We start from the raw sequence: 21,455 nt of genomic DNA on the forward strand, positions 1-21,455 counted from the left end.
TTTAAGACACTAATTTGGGAAGGAGGGAGAAGGAAAGGCAGAAGTTGTTTTTTCATTCAAAGAAGGTGTGCTGTGGCACCGAGGTAACTCTCACTGCAAAAATCTAATGAACATGCAACATTTTTCATGGCAAAACGGTCCAGAAAAATCCCTGGCAGAGAACAGGGACTGACTTCAAGCTCTCAAAATCAAGTTGTGTCTGTCTCCACAAGGATTTTCAAATGAGAAAACCCTCTTGCTTCAGTGGCCATTGCTTGAGACAAAACATTTTAGGGGGAATTTAAAAACCAAAAACTATTTCTTTTTTAGGCAGAGACTAATGAGACAATGATGTCTTCTAGGCATTCCTCCATAAAAGCAGAGAGGTATTTGCCAGCAACATTAGGCCAAGTTCTTTTGTTTTGATCCTTTTTCTCAAACCAGCAAATACGGGCAATTCCAACGGGACCTTGGAGTATTTTCCAGGCTGCTCCATCCCCTGTCTCCCACCATGTGTTAGGGAAATGAGTTCCTGCATCACTGCTCTTTTCAAATTTAGCCCTTTGCTTGCAGTGGGGAGCTCATAAGAAAGCGAAGTTTAACCACATCATTTAAAAGAACGGTTGCCTTGACAGGAAAGCCAACGCCAAGCCTAAGCTCTCCTGGCTAACCACACGTCACATCATGACACCGGCGTCAGAGCCAAAAGACAGCAAGTGCAGCTGAAACACCAATGACTATCTCCAAGATCCACCAGCTGGCTCCAAGCAGAAAATAAACCATGACAGAAGGCCTGCTCCGAGGATGAAAAGTGCTGACAGCAAATCTTCCGTGACCCAGAAGTGATCACAGAACCCCAAAGACTGGGGAGAGCCAGCGCTCTCCCAGATCAGGCAGGAATACTCTCCCAAACCCACTTCCAGACCTTCTGCTTCACTTTGCTTTTTGGTGGTAAGGGAAATCAAACTTGGCACAAAGAAGCCAGCGCATGACTCTGATGGTGTGGCATTGTCAGAGCAAAGTGGGGAGCCCTGAGCTAAACCAATCTGGTCTTGTGGATCAGGCTGTAGAAGCAGGGTCTGCTCTTAAGAAATCTGATGCTGGGTCTGCAAGTATTGGTGAGTCCACCTACATTCACTTCCGTCTCTCTCTTCCCCCATCTCTCTCCTGTTGTGCCTCTCGCTGAGCGCATGCATGAATTTTGCTGCAAAGTTGGCCCCATCTTTATTACAGGCTTTTAGTTCTCCTGCATATAAATAGCACTAAGAATACACAGAAGCCAGCGATTAAGCACGGAAAAAAATCTCCTCTCCCCCATATTATTAGCAAATCTGGGTCAATGAGTCTGCAACTCTAGTAACAAATTCTTAGACTTGGTTAATGAGAGACAGAGTGAGAGTGAGAAGGAGAGGAATGGAGAAAAGGCAGAGTTCATGCCATAATCCCTGCTGAAGTCTTTTGGTGCAAGCAATGAAAGCAGCTGCATGATAGATGAGGAGCCTTGGAAATGGCATGGCTGATTGTAATCTGTTATAGGGCCTCAACACCCAAGTCCACTGGCTCATGTCAGTCAGAGGGCCATGGTCACGAGCCAAAGAGCTTTGAAAGATGTCAGGGATTTAAAAGTCATAAAATACAGGATGCAAAACTAGATGAAACTTTTGGCTACTGGCTTAAGATAAAAACATCTTGTCAAAAATAATCAGTCAGCCGCTCTTACTATAGCTGTTACTGTGAATTTTGGACCATATTCTCACTAATATGCTGGATATGCAACACATATGACTTCATACACCAGAAGAGCAAACCTGTGACTCTGACTTGACGTATTATGTTTTTACAAAGTTGTCATCTTCTTTAGAAAGTGAAGTTTAACCTGGGGAGAGCAGAGGGCTGCTCAGCTCGCTTCATCTTCTAGCCCTAAACTCAGAGTCCATAGCACAGGCTTGGGAGTGGATCAAAAGCAAAGAGAAGTTGACATCTGTTTAAGCAACTCCACAAAAGGTTTCTGAAGACTGCAAGGTTGGAAAACTAAGTATTTTCCAAATCTAAATGTTCAGCTTCTCAGTCAGAGATTAGAATATGTATTTTTGTGATTTATTATTTTGACTGTTTTCTAGAAACAGACAGTAAAGTGCACCATAAAGCAGAGACCACTAAAATACTTCAGGCTGGAAAGACTGGTCTGGAGGAATGAACTTAGAAGGAGACTCAAAAACAGAAGGAGAAGAGTAGAGATGTGAACGGAAAACCTCATGTTCTCTGGGGCGATTGGGTTCTGCTTTGATTTACTACATGGATTCCAGCTTCCATGGACTTACAATGCTAAGGCCAACATCAAAGGCTCCCATTTCAACAGTGCTTTGCTGATGTGTCAAACACCATTTTCTACATGCATTCCCCTTTTCCACAGCCTGACTCAAGGACAGTCCCACAGTACATAGAACCACAGAATAGTTAGGGTTCAGGGCATCTTTTTCTTTAATGACTGCTCCAGTCCTCAGTGGCTTTAGTGCTCTACACATGGCTCAAATGTGGATTTTCATGGCATCAAGACAGACAGAGATAGTCTTAATTTAAGGGACATTGTGCCACTGGGGTCTGTCTCAGGGATCCCTTCCTCCCTGCTCCAGGCCAGCAGCATTCACTGCTCAGCAGAGATGTCAGAGACAGCCTAAGAGCAACTCAAGAGACCCCAAAAACCTTTTATATCAGTGAATGCTGCTCATCCCTTGAGTCCTGAGGCCACCACATGTGGCTCTCACTTTGAGGCAGGGAGGAACCCTGCTGCTGTGTCTGCAGGAGACCCATCAGATCAATCACCGCACAGAAAAGGTCCTCACAGAGTAAAAAATTAATTTGGGCTGGTCTCCTTGCCCCCAATTCCTCTCCATTCATTAATTCCTCACTTCCAAGACAAGTTTTCCCCTACAGACAGTCTAAACAGCTCAGGAGCTGTTTTTCAGAGCAATGTTTTATGTTGAAAAGCATGGTTCTGAACAGGTGTTTTCCTTTTCCAATCATGACTGTGATTTGCTGAAGAGTTACAAGAATATGTGAGTGGCATAATCACATTGAAATGGTCCATGCCCTCACCCTCTCCTCTCACTGCCGGAGGAGCACGTAACCACCATTAGTGCAAATAGACTCCCTGTTTCCATTGAACCTCTTTTCTTCTGACCAGCTGTACCAAGTCATCTGCACTGGGGATTTATAAATAGTGACCGTGTCATTCCAATGTTAATAGCTTTTAATGAAATTGGAGAATGAAATGCATTCCCTTTTAATATCCTCAGAGCAGCAATTCTATTCCATCAATACAGGGCTCATGGAAAGAGCTGGAGTTTGGCACATCCTCCCCAGCAGCCCGTAATGTGTCGCTTCCAGCACAGACAGGAACAAAAAGAGGGAAAGAATTTTGTTGTCTCCCTAATGCAGGAAACCCACCCATTCTCTACAGCCCAGCAGCGTTACAGCACTGCACCAGGAGGGCAGTTGTGAAACAGGGAGAAAAAAGGTGTGAAGAGTAATAGTAGTAATTTAGCTTCACTTTTGATGCATTGTTCTCTGTGAAAACACCCTAAAAGCTGGTGTTTACGTTATCTTCATCCTTCTGAATTTGGACTGTATACAATTTATACTTATGCTCTTCCCACCTCCAAAAGGGATGTCTGGAGAAAGGCCAGTACATAAGATGTGCTGTCAGCAAGCTCCCCAGGTTTGCATGCATGCTGTACTGTACCACTCTACACTGAGCTGTACTGCTGGTGACTCGGCGTGGGGTGTGATGCTCCAGCTGAGAAGAGCTGAGCTTGTTTTCCACACTCAGTAAAAACACAAGGAAACATTCTCATAAGCACAGGAATTGTCCAGAACTAGAGAGGAAGAAAAGCTGCAGATGAAGGGTGAGATCAGCACTCACAGCAATGCTACAGGCACCATTCATCTCTGCCTTCAGCTTTTTCCAAGAAAACCTTATGATAAAAGGAACAAACCTGATATTTTGCTTTGCCTCAGATTTGCTACAGAAGCCTCTTTCGTCTTTATCTCCTCTCTTCATAGTGGTTCTAAGGGTCTCTTTCTTTTTCTCCTCCTAATTACAACTTCTCTGCACTCAAAGGACAGGAAAGGATTCAGTTTAAAGGAAACAACGTGGAGCTATTTCAGTCTAAACAGGGATGGATAACCAGAGAGACATTAGACTTAATGGTGGCACCCATACAGGGCTTTTGATCTGTCCTAGGGGAGACACAGAACCATAGGAAAAGGGGAAAAAAGGCCTTTCAGAAGGTGTTCTTTCTAGCAAGCCCTGCTCCCAACATGGTGCAGCATTTTTAAACGTTGTCCACAGTCCCTTTTGTATTTACACACACTTTAAACAGTGATCTGGCAGCAAGAGGGGAAAATGCTTTGGGAGGAACGCATGGCTGGGGAAGTTAAATAAAGAAGTGGCCAGGTCTTCAATCATCCTATATTTTATATATACAAAGGCTGCAATTCCATTAAGCTTTTCCGAAACAACATGTAAAGAATCCAAAACAGGGCAAAGAGATGGGAATAACTGGTTATAATTAAATCATGGGAATGGAGCACAGCTCTTCCCCTCCACCAGGCTATCTTCTCTGAAGGCATCACAAAGCACAAAGGGATTTGTGGTGGTGGTAACTCTAATGGGTTATAGGGGCCAAGGCCAGCCTGTGCTGGGTGGGCTGGTGCCTAAGGACAACAGTCCCAGTAGGAAGATTTTAATTGTATTAGATATTGGCCAAACTCTCTTTCCAAGTGACCTGAAGGGCTGATGACTTCACCCAACTCACGTACAGTCCAACCTGCACAATAATATCACACGTTTTGTTGGCTATTTTAGTTAATGTTCAGACAAATAAGCTTTTTCTAAATATAGAACATCTCCAAAAATAAAACCAAAAATCTTTACAAGAAAAAGAAAAGAAAAAAAGTAAATAAAAGGAAGAGTTCTTTGCTGGTCCAGAAAGAGAAGAAAACATTCCACTAAAAAAAGACACATCCTTTTGTCCTTGGTTGAATTTCTGTTAAATGCATAGCTCTCTGGTAAGCTATGAAGCCAGTCTGAGGCAGGTGGTTGTGCAACACTTGGCTGCTGCATGGCTGAGCTGTGAGATCCTTTTCCATGATATTTACAGGAATTAATAAGAGGAAACAAGAGACACTTCAAGACATTAAACTGTCCAAACAAAAGAAAACACAATCATACCATTACTGGACGCACAGTGACCTCAGCCCCTTTCTTAATCTCAAATGTCTTCAATTACTTCAACACAAAAAGGATTTGAGCAAGAGAGGTTTATTTTTAATCCTCTGTGTCAATCTTCCTAACACTAGTGGGATTTGATCCCAGCACACCTATGTCAACACCAGCATTTTTCTCCCTTTACTCTCCCTTTGTGGTACCATAGCAAAGAGATGATAAAGGCAGCTGAACTGTAGAAATCTGGAGATGAGAGACAATTCCTTGCATTGTTGAAGACAATGCCTGGTTTTTGGCCAGAAAAAGTCCAAAGCCTTTTCTTGCTCCCTCCCCTAGAAGAAGGAATTGCTCCCAAAAGATGGGGAGAACACGGGAATTACACAGCAAACAAACAGCACTGCAGCCTCAACAGCGATCACCCCTGGACGGCTCCCTGCCAGAAGAGGTCCAAGCAATAGAAAGGGCTGGTTTTCACCATGTTTTCCCATCTTTTTAAGGTGAAGCTTGGACCATCCCTCAGCAGAGCACACTTGGTCTGGATCTTTCAAACAGTTTACTGCAGAGCTTCAAGATGTTTTATTTTCATAGCTATGTTACATATTTGTTTTTCATTCTTCATAGATTATTTACACCTATGAACCCCCACTGTATGGTCAAACAGCACACTCCTTGGTAACTACGGAATGGGGAGTTTCAGAAATCCCACATGAAACAATATAAACAGCTTTCTAAAACCTCCCCTTTCCACCCAGATGGCTCTTGTTTCACGTAACTGAATCAGATTTGAATTCAGAGTCACTCACTAGCCTTGTTTGGATTTACTTGGAAAAACACACCTATAAATCACATATGAAAAACTGTGGAGAGAAAGGATTTGTTTCTCTTGGGGTGGTTTTTTCTTTTCCTTGATTCTTTCTTTTTGGTAGAACAAAATTTTATTACCAGACAAAAAACATACAATCGCATGTTGACAGCTTCGAGCCTCTGGTGGTTCTGGCCAGAATAAAACACAGGCAGCAGCACTGTGTTTTCAGCTCAGCATTTCAGAAACATCTACTTCTTCGAAGTAGATGGCACCATGTCTCCCATGCACTCACATCATCTCCTAGGGAACTTTAGAGCTAGAAACATGATGGAAAAGGAATGCCAAATGTACAGAAAGCTTGAAGTCATAGAAATGGACCCACAAAGGGGCTTTTCCTTGGTCCCAAATCCACCAGATACTGGGTGCTATAGGTGCCACTACTCATAGAGTGCCTCTTGACACACCAAATCTGAGCAGTCACTTCAAGAGCTGAAGGAAAGCCCTCTCCTAAGCAACTCATTCATTGCAGTGATCTGCTGATTGCAGGAGAGGATTGGCTTCCCCAAAACCTCCCTGCATCCCACAGAAAGGCACATTCCCCCCACACAGACACACTCCCACCCATCCAGCCCCTTGTCTGCCAGCACATTAAGGAACTGCCTTCAGCTGAAACCAAATGCACTCAAACTGTCTAAAAATAACACTGAAAATCATCTGAAAGGCAGTGGCCAATGGCCACCCTGGCACAGCTCCATCGGCTCAGGTCCATGGAGGACTTCCAGCACTCACCTGCTGCGTGTGCCACAGCAAGGTGTGCATGTACTTTGGTACATGCCTGAGCTCTTCTTGATGGACAGGCAAACCAGAGCATCCCCCAAAGACAAACTCATCACCCTTTGCTGATAAGCCCAGCCTGCTGCTTGCAAGAGCTGCTCATGGCAGATACTGGGAGGGAAAATGGTTGGGAAGCAGCATAGCCTGTCCTCAGCATAACCCTGAGATGTACACCATTCCCCGAACACCTGCCCAGTGTAGCTCTCCTTACCCCTTCCCTTTCCTATGCTTTTGTACATGAGAAGATGTGCTCAAAACCACTGGTTCCCAGTAGTAAAGCCCCTTCATTAGCACCACTGTGGGTTTTTTCAGACAGAGCCATAGGACATGGGACCAGCAAACCTTTTGTGTATCAACAGCCCCAGGACAGAGCACATGCCTGCCTGACCACAGCAAATTCAGGGATGCTTTCCAGCTCAGCTTCCTACACACACATTTCTCCAGGAGACAGCTGCATGTCCTCCTCTGCCCCTTCAGGTTTTTCTAGGCCACCCTGGTCAAGTAGGATCAATATCAGAAATGTTTCATGATGTTACTAAACCTCCAGGAGCCTTTGCCTGCACACAAGCAGTGCCATATGGTCGTGTATTAATGGCACATAAAAGCTCTCTGCATGGTTTCCCTTGCATGGAGAACACACGATGCTGCAAAACAGCATCTTATTAGCTTGAGGTGGTGCTTAATAAGGAGGACCTGCTGGTTGGGCAATACTAGCAGGTGCTCCCCAGACCAGACCCAGACAAGCCATGAACCTCTCCAAGCCAGAAAGGCAGCACTGGGAGCCCCCCTGGCATGGGAACAGTATTCCTTGAGTATTACACAAGCTGTAGCCCTATGCCTGAAGGCCTTGCCCTTTGCTCCCATCTTTCCCACCTGCCTTGCAGTGATGCCTCATTTCTCATAGCAGTAAGTGCCAAATTTGATTTAGCTGATCTTTTTCTGCAGCTCCCCATCCTGTCACAGCAGGGCAGACCCACAACACTTTCAATGGGGAGGTTTCTTCCTTCTCCTTGTTGGACCTACATGTCCACATTGGGCAAAGCCCCGGTGTAGTGTGTGCACCCAGGGTTGCGTGGGGCCATCAGAAGGATGGAGCCCACCTGCCATGTCTGCCCCAATCATTCCCCTCTACCACAGTCTGGAGGCTGCTTCCCAGCATGTATCCCAGGCTATGTGGCTACACCCCAAGCACATCTTCTACCATCAATCATGCCTTTCCCAAACACCTCCTTGGGAAAATGGTCACCTTCTTGGCAAAAAAGGTCTCAGGTCCCAAACCCCACAACCCTCCAAGGCAATGCTGGCAAGCTATCACTCCCTTCAGCTACTCCTTCATTGCCACAGAGAGAGTCAAGTCACAACCAGTGCTCCCAGCACTGCTGTTAGCCCTGGGGAAAAAGGATTACGAAAAAGGAGGAGTTTTGGAAGAGCATTGACTTGGTAGGGTAGAGACCTGAGGTGATAAGTGTAGTGATGAATGACATCTGGAGATGCACAACAACAAACACTCCACAGTGATGCCCTGACTCAGTACAGGCATATAGGTACAGTACAGTAATATAAGCACAGAAAGGTCCTCAACACTGACCTACCTAACATTTCTGCCCATTGCCTTTAGTCCATTGCCTTTAGGAAACAAGGACTACTCATGCAGGCCTGTGTTCAAGAGGCAGGGAATAAATGAGGGAGGGGGCAAATATGGTCAAGATCCAAAAGCACACAAGGAAAGCTTCTCCGTCTTTCTGGAACTGTCTCATGAGGCTGTACTGTTAATCTCATCTCAAAGGAAAATCTGAGCAACTAGTTAAGAGCTGCTTGGCGTGGTTTGGTGATTGATTCCACTGGCGTGCCCATAGATTTCATTATTTACAGGAGGGCAGTTTTTTTGCAAGGGTGTATAAACATTTGCTAAATAGGAATGCACACAAAAAGATGGCTTGAAAATAGCTTGTTTTAAAATGGGAAGCGGTTTTGACCTCTCTGGGAGGAATGTACCTCTGCCCTCTGCTTGGAGATGGTCAGCTGAATGCTTGAAGAGGGTGGGAGAAGCAGTAAACACGCTCAGGGAGCTGGGAAGCAAAGCTTTTATTTTTGTTTTGCTTCTAAAACTAGATTTTAGTATTTCTGAGGGGGAGACATTTCAAAGGAAACACAACCCCTCAAAACTCCATTTTGAAAAGGGGCTAATTTTTAACCAAAATAAATTTTGAAGGAGAAAAATGCAAGCACTTCTTATTAAGTGATAAACTCTGGCTGTTCCACAGGGACGGCATTCCAGGGAGCAAGGGCTTTGCAAAGCATTTTAGTAACTAATCCTCAATGCCCTCTTGAGGCAGATGAGCCAGCAGCAGACCTGGGAACTCCAAGCTATAGGGGACTCCAACCCCTAACTCCCCACCTTTGCACCCGCAGAAGGGAAATAATCTGCACTGTAATTAGGGAGCACTGGAAACCATTGCATTGCTTGTCTGAGGGAGGAAAGGGCTGTTTCAACCAGCTCATTAATTATGAATATTAAACAAATCAAGTTTTGAAGTTTAGTTCCTAACGACTCAAACTTCCGCTATTGTTCTGCTCAGTACACTCAGACTCTGCAGACAGCATCTGTCAATCTGATTATTATCTAGTGAAATGAGGGAGAAAAAAATTTGTTCTCTCTCACCTGCAAAGAGCTATCTGAGCCTTGTAATTATTTGCCTTGATAAATTTAATTTGCTTGAGTTTTGCCTTCTAGATTTGGATGGTCAAGTTAAATTATAAAGATTATTCATGGAAAAGCAAGCACATTTGGTTACTAGGATACAAAAAAAATCACTTAGTACGTTCCTCCAATGAATAATCCCAGCAGAACACACACAAATTCAATAAATTATAAATTTCTCTCTCTTACATAAACACTGGGGTTGCAGAGGCAGCTTTTGGAATGCTTTAAAATAAATTAATATCTTAATTACTATGCAATAGCAAAACAAACAGAGGGGATAGATGAGCCTTGCAGGTGAGCTGCATCCTTTGTCTAGACATGAAAGTTATTTTGGAAGAAGGCAGGGTGCAAATGGACAGGAGATTCATTATTGCCAGTATCTATGTGCAGACACTGGTATTTGGCACGCTCACATGCCTTTTCAAAGAGGATAACGTCAGCAGTAGAATAAGCTAATTTGGAAGATAGCATTTTTATTTCAGGAAAAACCCTCTTTTCCTGCACAATTCCACATATACAAAAGGTCTTACATAAAAGCACTTGTTGCCAGATCTCCGAACCTACAAGGCAAAGTGAGAGCTTTCCTACATTGAGTGGTGACTGCCAAGCTGGTCATACAAGGCACATCACAATTGATGCAGCTGATGGGCAAAACAAACTGCAATCAGACTGAGTCTGCCCTGAGCCACTCAGGCATTTTTGGAAACAAAACTCAGACTCAAAAGATTGGGGTTTGGACACTTAACAGCATTTGGTCTTTTTCTGTGAGTGTCTGTGATTGTATCTTGCCTTATCTTTTCCTAGCCCTCATAATATCCCCAAATAACAGCAACCCCCAGGCACGACTCTATACAGACTGCTGTTCAAGGCTGTGGTATTTAAAGACATGCTATAGGGTCTTTTGGATAAGATCAGTTTTTATAAACTTTAACCTAGATGGATTTCCTTGAAATTCTGACTTGGGAAGCATCTGTCCTTCTCACTCTCTCTCTTTGATCACATCAGCAGCACAAGCAGTGCTATTCTCCTGCTGGCAAATCACCCAGTAATTGCTATTTAAGACTCACAAATCAGATGCCAGTGAGAAGATCTGCCTCATACTCTTCAGAGGACATCTCCTTTCCAGGAGAGATCAACCAAAATGCTTGGCATACTGAAGTATCTGCAAGCCTTCTTCCATGCAAGCGTAGGGAAGCTCTGCTGGCATCAAGCTTTCCCTCCCTGCACACATGGTCTCAGTGTTCAATTATATTTGCCAGCCTTCTCTGCCAACAAGGCTCTCGTGCAGATCCTGTGCCCCCACATGTTCATCCCCAGCCAGTCCTGCCCAGGACTGTGCTCACCAGCCAGCCATAGAGCCATAAGGGACATAGTGCACCAGAGCAAATCCAACACTGGTCATCAGATAAAAGTCGAGCTACTTAAACACTCTTTCCATTGTGTAGTTTGTCCCCATGAACCATCATATGAAAGTTATCTCTCTTTCTAAACCAGCACAATGGCCACCACACAGTGTACAAACCAATGCTCTTTATCACTAAGAGTGAAGCAACACCAGTTAGTAAATGATTTCATTCATAGAAACCCGCTCCTTTTGCAGGACAAAGTAATCCACAGGTTTTGATGGTGTCCTGATGAAAGGGCTACTGAAAAACAGCACCTTAAAGAGATGTTTCTCGGGGGCACACCTCTGTGGCAGGAGCCTGCAGGGATTATCTAGCCCACCTTTACCCTCTGAGGAACCAGTTCTACTAATGCCATTCCTAGCTGATGAATAACAAACTTGTTAAGACCTCCTGTGATACAGATATTCCAATTTACTGTACTCCACCAAGGCTTTGCATCAGTGTTAAACCTGCCTGGCTGCCTTCTGGAGAGCACAAGCACATGCTCAGAGGTCCTGGTCCTGTCTGCTCCCCAAAAAAACTGCAGTTCACTGCAGCCTCCTAGCTGCTCTTCTCAACAGCAATTTTGGGCACCACCAGGATACTAGACCAGACAGACCTCAAGCACCAAGTGTCTTCTGTTACCAAAACAAAAGCTCTATCCAACCATGCCAAGTTCAAGACCCCAAGAAATAGCAATTTCCCCTCATTAGGAATTATGCTTTCAACCTTAGCATCACACCAAGGAGATAACTTTTCAACTCCGCTCCATAAATTACAGAACGTGCTAAGCTGAGAAGCCGGTGTCCCAGTGAGACCAAAACAGATTCCGGGCTGAGAAAAGCTGTTGCCACAGTGCTAGTTATCACTGAGGAAAGAGAGATAAACCTGAACTAAATTATTTCATTTCTGCTGCCAAATGGGATAGTCTATCTTACATCTTTGGCTTGTCAAGGCAGCTGGCAGGTTTAACATTTGAGTTATAGAGGAGGGCAAAAATCAAACAACTTTTTTCCCTGGCATTCAGGGACCTGACGGAAAACTTTTCACCCAAGGAAATTTACTCTTGACTGTCTTCCCTGTGTTGCTACAAAGGCAATGAAAAGCAGAACTTTGCTTTTATATCGCCTATTTATTTCTCCCACAGAGCCGTAAGACATTATGCCATCAGGAGTGCAATCACAAGAAACCTGGAGTCACAGAAAAGTGAATGGTTAAAATACAATTCCTAAAGTACAAAAGCCTCATTATTATGTAAATAGCCGCAGTGAAAAAAGAAAACTGAGAAAACAAAACCTGTTATATGCAACTATCTCGCCACAACTCTACAAACACAACTCCATCCATTTTCCTCCCTTCAAAGCATCAGTAGCTCTTGAAAAAAAATCCAAAATGTGATTTCTCTGCTGCACTGAAAAGCTTTGAAATGAAGTTAATTTTTTTTTCTTTAAAGAATTTTCCTGTGTAATTCCAGCAGCAAGCAAAAAGTAATTTCTTATCTTCTAACTTGGTTTCTTTACACCAGTCCTGTTGGTGTAGGAAGTCAAAAAACCACATGGTTTTGCTGGAGCAGGGAAGGGGACATAGTCTGATCCTCTCAGTAGGAGATCTCTGAGCTGCTCCACTGCCAGAGGTGTCAAAGAACCGAGAGAAAAAACCTCCTGGATAGAAAGCAAGCCCTGTTTATGCAGAGCAGAGGAAGGTATCTCCCTGGACACAGGGAAAAACAAATTAACAAGCAAGAAATCACTTTCCCCTCCCTCAATCCTCCCCAGAGCCCTGCTTCAACTGCTCAGATGCCAAAATTTAATGTTCCAGCACTCAGTAACTGCAACAACAGGGCATCCAGGTCTGAAGGGAAAAGCTGGCACAGGTATGCTGAGATAAATCTTTCAACCAGATGTCTTGGTGCCAATGATTCATGCTTTTTAACATATAGAAGGAAAAAAAATACAGCCATCATCAAGATATGGAACAATCCAGATGAAAAAGCATCTCCTTTCCACCAACCATATCCTCCCATGGGCACACATCCCACCATCAGGAAGGGACTGCCCCAGCTGATGCCTCTGGGCATACCTGCTGTATTTGCAGCATGCAAAGAGGTAGGATAGGGAGGTTTTCAGAGAAGCAGTAAGACCTTGCAATCAAAGGGCACTGGGGCCATCAGATAGACATATGGTCCATTGACACAGGGTCAGCCCCATCCAGGACACAGATTATTGACACCAAGAGCAAGGGTGGAGAAGCTGCCTAAATAAGACAGAACAAAGTGTGGAAACCTTCCTATAGCAAAACTTCCTCCAGCTTCCACAGACAGAAAAGCTTCCCAACATGCGACACAGAACCAGGTTCCTTTGGGCTACAACCTCTTTTTGTGCTTGTTGGTAAGTGAGCACACATCTGCCCTCTGGGTAAAGTCTGGAGAATGGTTTGTTGGCCATTCCCGGCTTTGATGCCAGGAAGATCTAATGAGTGTGGCCAAGCACGCTCATTAGGAGTAGGGAAAGTGCACGTCCTGAGTCAGCTGTGTGGTGTGGATGCCATGGCATGAAGCAGCAAAAGGCACTGGATGCCAAACTACTTCAGGCACAAGAAAGGAGACGAAGGAGATAAGACTGACGCAAATACAAAGAGAAGAGATGGAGGAGATTGCACACACCTTCCCCCTAAGGAAACTCAGACAGCCTCTGACACATGTTTCAGGGGATCACACCTGGCCTGATCACATCTGCAGCTCATGAAGCCACCCCAGCAAGCACGCCCCTGCTCCTGGGTTCTCACTAGCTCTACCCCTGCCTGGTGCAGCAGATTTGCTTCCCTGCTTCTCTCCTGAACCCACCACATCCATCATGGTGACACACACACTCCACCTTAGGAAAGCCTGCTCTTATTTTAGCTACCAACCCGCACAGATAGGCTCTGCAAACAGTGGGATGCTGATGAGAAAGAAAACATTTCCTTTCAAGGCAAACTGTGCAGGCAGGACACTGACTGTCCAAAAGTGCAAATCCAAAACTCAACAAGCTCATATGCTAAATCCACTGGAGCTAACAAGGACCAAGGTGCTTATCTGCATTCCTAATTAAAAAGCCACTGAATGTGATATGCAAGGAGGATCCCTACTAGCAGGCCATAAGCTTCTAGGTGATTCATCCTTTTCATGTCAAGTAAACACTAATGCCCGCGCATTCAAACTTGACTTCGTAAAGTTAAACATCTTAAACACACTTAAGCACCTCCATAGGCTGTCATATCATAATGTTCCAGGAAGCAGCAATTTCCTTTGCCTGCGGTGAGGGCTCTCTAAGGGTTTTGCCTACACACACAGACTTAGGGGTGTGATTTTAAGCATCTACAGTAGAGTCAGATGGTGACACACAGATCCTTCTAACCTGCGGCAATTATCTAGTGAAATAAAAGGGAAAAAGTGATGTTTGCCAGATATCCTAACTCTTAGTAAAGCAATTCCCCTCTACAGCGTAAATAAAATAGAAGAGAGGGCACATGCCCAGCACTATCCAGCATAACAGTAGAGAACAACAAAACGCTCTTGCTTTAATGACACACTTGGCAATTGTGTATGTCTCAGGGGGCATGACACACAGCTCCACTTAGCACTGTCTTGATAGGTGATGCCTTTCTGAATTCAAGTACAGTTGTTTCTCCAGTCTCAACAGCCAAGATGCCAATGGTAACGCTGAATTAATCATGCCAGTTGGCTGCAGCACAGATTTGGGTATGTGCTGTGCGAGGCTGGTTAAAGATAGTTCTCGGTATACGATCAACCTGTTCCAGCTCTAAATCACAGTGAAGGCTGAGCAGCTTCACAAGGTTTCCTTTTGAAGAGTGGAAAAGCAGAAAGCTACAAAAGAAGCAGTGAATTAATCTATTTTTGCACCTCTATGACCTTCCTCCTGGAGATGCTTTATGCCTGCATGTTAATTAATTAACTCTCATATGCCCACATAAGCCAAACATTGTTTCCTACCTCCCTTACATGTAAAGCAAGACTATGATAAAGCCACTTGGTCAAAAGGTCACACAGGGAGTCAGAAGCAAAATCAGTGACAGGCTCTACAAACCTCAACTCCCAGTCTAGAGAAGGCAGAAAAACAGGCAATATAAGGCTGTTACTGAGGCAAAATTAACACCTGTAATCAGGGCTGATTTGAGTTCAACCAAACCCAAACCAAAAACTGGTCTGAACAGGTACCTTTTTCCCTCAAACCAGAACAACCTGAAGTGTTATTTTGTAGTTCAACTGAAGTCAGACTGCAACCAAACCAAACAATTTACTGAACTAATTCCCTACTCACAATACCAAGAACTCCTTCTACAGTGCATCACTAGTAGCTAAAGGGAGAGGAGGGACAGAGAACAAATCTAATCAAGAATGCTCCTTGAAGATGATATTTTAGTCCCTGGAAAAGGCAAAGATATTTTATCCCACTACATGGTCTTTAATATTAATTTCTTACAAAAGAATTGTGCATATTATAATAAGAGGCATCAGTATTTTAAAAAGGATACATAGCAACATCATCTTTTACTCACAAGCCATAAATTCCTGCCTGCTCTATTGTAACTGGGACCCTACAATCACCACTGTTCTACAAAAGACTGGCAGATGGGATCATCAGCCTGGTGAAGGTCTAAACTTGGGATTTCCGAGTTGCTGACAAAGAGTTAGTTATTAAAAGCATCTTTCTTAAGAATACAAAATCATTTCTTCAAAATAAGAAATTGAAGTCACTTCTGCCAGAAAAAGCCCCATTCTCTATTGTGTTTACCAGACACAAATGCCACTCATACTTCGTATTCCTTGCAGTTGTGAGGAAGGCTGCAGCAGAAGCACTGCAATCAGATCCCAGCCAGATTCTTGAAAGGGAATTTAGCTCCTTTGTTAAATACCAATGGCCCTATTTGGGCCAGGATCAACAACTGGACCCCAACTGGAAAGTCCTTTACTCATGCTTTGGCCAGTGAGTGCCTCCTGCCCGCCTGTGGCAGCAGCTGTCCATTGCTCACCCTGCTGTGGTGCACCACAAGGACACTTGCTGCTGGCCCAACTATCCTAGATGTTGTTCCAAGCTTTTTCCTGCACCCTGCAGCTCCATGTAAGGACCTCACCAGGTCAGGAGAATTTTCACTTCTCCCAACCTGCCAGTCCTCAAGTCCTTGCATCTTCATGGAATGCTTCATGCCCCTATCTGGCTACTAATCTTTTTCTGAGCCCTGTTTGAAGTGTCTGCCAAGGCAAGCAATTAGCATGGAGAAATGAGCACTATCCATGGCGTTGGGGTGTGGATGTGTGCTGTTTGCTGCCTTGCTCACCACTGAGTTAACTCAAGAGAGCATCACAGATAAGAGCAGCCACAAAGCCTGATGTTGGTATGCAACCCATCCACCATCATCATCCATGTGGCCTCCCAGCCCACTCTGCAGGTTCGGACGAGTTCCACCCATCACCTGCAATGCTGCACACCTAGTTTATCACCTGTAGGAGACACGAAAACGTCATGCCTCAATAATAAAGAATTCACTCTTGCTTAACCACCTGCCTGCAAATCACCTCAAACAATGGGCAGCAGTAAGGGGAGGGAGGCAAGAAAATATTGACATCCAAGCGTAAATTCCCACGCTGCACTGGAGGTGCAATGGGAGATTCTCCCACTGGAGATGCCGGAAGGGCTGGCACCACGTGGAGCCTGAAGGCGAGGAGGTGCTGCTCACCCCTCCGGGGTCAGGCCAGCCACAGGAGGCACCCGTTCTGCTAGAGGAATGTGTCGTGCATCATTTAGCTGTCATCTAGACAAGAGCGATTTCCACCACCACCTCAGGACCGTTGTTAAGCGTATCTGACACATCTCAACTCTTTTCCATTCAAATGCCTCCTCAACCGGTTCAAATATAGAAGCTGCCTTTCATTAGCCCTAGCCTATTACTCATTTCAATACCACTCTGGTTAGAAACCTCGCTGTTAATTTGACAAAACCTTCATCCATTGTGTGTTAACCATCGGATTTTTGGCAAACACAAATTTCCCAAGCTCCCGATACAAATTTCTCCGGCACAAATAGCGTGTGCTCTTGTAACATTACATGGAATCGTGGAGAGAAAGGGTGAGGCTGTGCAAGGATTTAAAGATGCAACAAGCATAGAAAAGCTATTTGAACAAATTTAGGTATAAAAATGAGTTGCACTGTGCTCAATAGGATTTTAAATTGAATTTCACTATTTGAGAAGGGTATTTCCATTTTTATATAAAACCTGAGCTGCAGATTGTTTGGCTTTTCTAGGAGCCAAATGATTAAGGTCCCTCCATGTTTTCTCTACATTTAATCAGACTGGAAAGACATTTTCCACCTTGAGCTATTCCTGGTGAAAGAAACAACAGAAGGAAACAGCATCTGTAGGCTTCTCCAGCTGATTTACCTCTTCATCTGTTCATTGTTAAATCAAAACCTGTTGATTTAATGCAACAGGTAGGCAAATTTTAGTTTGGGGGTGTTCTGTTTGTTTGGGGGTTTAATAAATTACTTCAGCTCATGGGACAGGGGAGAGCAATTCCTCTGTTAGTTAAAATGAAAGTGCACTGCTCAGTCTGCCAGGGTGAAGAAAGAGGTACCTTTTGGTCAAAGTAAAGACTTTATCTGACCAATTATCTTTAAGCAATTCAAAACAGTCAATGCATTTATAAATATGATTTCATCCAACAATTCAATCTTCCGGAAAAACTTTATCATTATAAAATGACTGTTCCAAGAACAGTTCTAAACCTGTAATGTCATTTGGAAAATGAAAGAGAAACAATGGATCTGATTGATCCAATTACACTGATAAGAAAAATTGCTGAATTGTGGCCAACCTGACAAAATACATTTATAAGCTTCCAATTTGCAACCATCCAAAAATCGCTTCCGCAGCCACAGGTTAGCAGCTCTTTTGACTGTCATTACTCTGGAAAAACCAAACACAGCTAAATCTAAGAGGAAAGACACATTTTCAGCATCTTCCAGCACATCAGCAAATGGTGTTCAAGTGTCCTGCATGGTTTTGCCTTGCGCAATTTGACAAATGCCTGTGCGTGGACTATCCCCAGCAGAGCAATCCCTGGAGATGGTCTCCACCTGGCAGGACAGGATAGGGATTTTCTAAGCCACCAGAACAATGTTTGAGCTGGGAGGGCTACATAAATCAAGGCTTCAGTTTTTTCCATCAAACTTTCCCCCTTTTCTAACAACTTCCCTTGAAAGCACCGCGAGGAACTCTTTAATCACAGAACTGCAGTGCAACTGATGTCATCCCTTTTTTTAAATTCACGTGTGTAAGGCTGTGCATGGGAAGGCTGCTCAGGAGAGACTGTTCTAGCAAGAGGCAGAACGGCTCATACAACTCTCAGCCTTCTGGAACGGAGCTCACAGCTAGATCCCCAAATCCCAGCAGGCACAGAGATTTTTCCTCTGGGAAGTTCTGGCCTTACTGAGGTAACCTCCCCTGACCCAAGGATGTTGCCCTGGCTCCCTCAGATCTGTTTCATGTGCCCCTTGATGGTGCCTCCAGCTGAAAAGCCAATCCACAAAATGAATTTTCTTCAAGGTCATGCACTCCTCACAATGCCTTTATTTGCCTGTTGGTGAAGTATTAAGAAAATTAAAACTTCCTTATTGTGAAAGGAGCTAATTTCCCATTTAAATGTAATAGAGAACGAAAGGAGATGCAGCTAGAAATCTAATCACAGGTTCATAGTGAAACCACAAGCCTGGCAGCTTTCTTTTATGCCCTGAAGGTCCCAAGCACCCTCTCTTTGCAAAGACAATATATATGGCACATCCAAATGCAAATCTATTCCTCTCTTTATTTCTATATTCAGCTCCTTGGCTGATTACAGGGAAGCATGTGTGTGTATTCAATAGGTCCTCCTGCTTCTTTAAATAAGTTTAATAATACCCTTTTTATTTATGTGAACCCAAAGTACAAAGGATGCAATGCAAGAGCTCTGCAAGAGCAGAAAAGAAAAGCAAGCTAGCTGAAGATACAGACTGGCAAGGGTGCAGTAATTCAATACTGTTGATTCTATAGAGACCAACTGCTTTCATTATGCACCGACTCTCTGAGGAGGAAAATAACCTCACAACTATGAACTTGCAAAGGAAAAGAATCTGTACATCTCTTGTGTAAGGGCAGAATTCACTAAAGAGGCAGTTTAAAACAAGGGCAGTCTACCAAACATTTCAGACCTGCTTTCAAACAGTTTTCTTTTGGAGACTCTTGATCAACCAACGTGTCTCCATATTAAAAAGTCGCTTCAAAAAAGGAAGGAAAAAAAAAGAAAAAAGAAAATGAAAAAGAAGAAAAAGCAGGAGGAATGCAAAGAAATCCCCTGAGAGGATCCGACCTAAAGGGTGAGGGATCGCTGCTCCAGCTGCGGGAACAGCTCCGCTTCGCCCGCTTTTGTGGCTCTCACATGGGCAAAGCTGTGCCCCGCCGCTTCAGCATCACCGCCCCGGTGCCCGCCGCAGCGGGGACCATTGCAATCAATCACAATTAACAACACACGGCTTATCCCGGGCCGCTCCCCAGGGGCGCGGGGCTCGGACCCGGGGCCAGCACAGACACCCACTGTGTCCCTGCCTCCGGCTTCCCCCGGCCTCTCCCGGGACAAGAGGCATCCCCCTCCCCGCAGCCCCCGCGCCCGCCGGTACCTGCCAGGGTCTTGTGCACCGTGTTGCCCATCGCTCCGCTCGGCGGCGCGGCGGAGCCCGGGGCGCTCCGAGGGCCATGGACAGCGCCCGCCTCCCCGCTCCGCTCCGCGCCCCGCCGCGCAGCACCGCCCCCTGCTCCGCCCCGCCCCGCCCGCGGCCCCACCCCCGGCGGAGCCAGCCCCCCCCCCCTCCGCCCCTGTGCCTCCCCGGGACGCCTGGGGCTGCGGGTCCCCCGAACCCGCCCAGGCCCCGTCGCGTTCCGCCCTGCGCGGGGTGGTAACGGGGGGAGCCGGAGGGCAGCGGTGCGGGAGCCGGCCGGGGCTCCGGGGAAACACGGGCACGGCTCTTTCCGAGAGGGTCCCATTGGCCGCAGGAGATCACCTTTTGCCTCTCCCTCTTACAGCAAATCATCTTTTCCCTCCGGAAAGAAATGGTTCAGAGAGCGCGAGGGCACAGCTGGCAATGCCAGCCTTATTCTCAGCACAGACCTTTCCATTGGCAAAGCCTTGCCAAAGGGCACAAGCTGCACTGTGAAACACTGAGAGTCTCTATACCCGAGGCTTTTTTTCCCCCTCAATGCCACTTACTTACAGGGTGACCTTGAATAAGCCGCTTCGCATCTCAGTGACACAGCTTCCCCACTTTGGAATGGAGGGTGGTAGCAGGAGTGTTGTGTTGTAAAATTCGTTATTAGTTTTGAGTACAACAATACCATGGAGACAAAGGACACCTCAGCTGACAGCCCCAAGTGCAGCATTGACAAGATTTGCCTCACAGTTTCTCTCCCTTTGGCTCTCAGATGTAAAAGCATGTTTATAACCCCATTAGAGAAGAGGAAGGGATTCCTCCTTCTTCCCGGTCACACTTGTGGTGCTCAGGGGTGATGCTGCTGAGCCTCTTCTCTGAGACGGTTTTCATAGTTTGAAGAGTGGAGGCATAGGAGTCTCAGAGCTACAAAACATGCCCAAACCAATGCACTGGGCTGATGCTATGGGGCACAGTGCTTAGGGAAAACCACCATGACCCTTAGCAGAAGACACATCTGTGAGCTATCCTGATGCACAAGAAGTTGAAAGAGGGTGAGAGCCAAGGGCCAGCAGCTCAATGGCCTGGCAAAGCCCAGGCTCAGATTTACTGCATAGAAGCTAAAATAACAAGCCTTTAATCCCTAGATCACGTGGAACAGGTCAAGTATGGCTCAGGAGATGAGAGGGGACAGAAAAACCTAATTTCCAGTATCTTTTGCTATCACATGGATTTGTTAAAAACGGGATTATCGAATGAGACACCAGCAGCTGTTCTTAAAAGCGCCTGCACCCATCTGCTGTCTTCTTAGGTTAGCATATGTCTCCCACTGTCTTGGGTGCCCTGAGCTGTAAACCATGTGCAGGAACTGTCAGAGGGCAGGAGCAGCGTGCTGAAGCACAGAGCTCCCCTTAAGGGAGAAGGGGAGGGGAGCAGTGTCATCCTATTTACACAGAGGGGAAAGTCCTTGTTTCACTAGACAGCAGTAATGGGAGGCTTTGGCTAATCCCAGCCGGTTTCCCTCAGCAGGGAGGGGTAGTTGTTATTTTAGGGCTTAGATGAGCCTTAAAAAGCCAGAGGCAGCAGAGGGGTTCTCCACAGCTGGGTCTCTGCAGCTGCTTGGGGGCTGCTAGGGCAGCTCATGTGATTGCCAAGCATGGGCTACGTGCCACCTCCCCAGGGTGCCCGGGACATGCGCCATGTCCCTCCTTCCATACACCAACCACACTAGCCCAGAGATGGTCGCTGCCTGTCCCAAGGGTGATCCAGCCCTTCCTCCTCCCCAAAA

General features: G+C 45.4%; 1 protein-coding gene across 1 annotated transcript in view; it reads right to left on the minus strand.

Moving 5' to 3' along the window:
• The window catches only part of NEURL1B (neuralized E3 ubiquitin protein ligase 1B), a 34,940-nt gene extending 15,196 nt beyond the window's left edge, over window positions 1-19,744 (minus strand). The window contains exon 1 of the mRNA XM_034067169.1: window positions 19,643-19,744. Within this exon, the coding sequence (XP_033923060.1) occupies window positions 19,643-19,673 (31 nt within the window). The 5' untranslated portion in view covers window positions 19,674-19,744. The remainder of the gene's footprint in view (window positions 1-19,642) is intronic.
• Window positions 19,745-21,455: the final 1,711 nt, after the last annotated feature.

This window comes from Melopsittacus undulatus, chromosome 10 (genome assembly GCF_012275295.1).
Source record: "Melopsittacus undulatus isolate bMelUnd1 chromosome 10, bMelUnd1.mat.Z, whole genome shotgun sequence".
NCBI classification, from domain to species: Eukaryota; Metazoa; Chordata; class Aves; order Psittaciformes; family Psittaculidae; genus Melopsittacus; species Melopsittacus undulatus.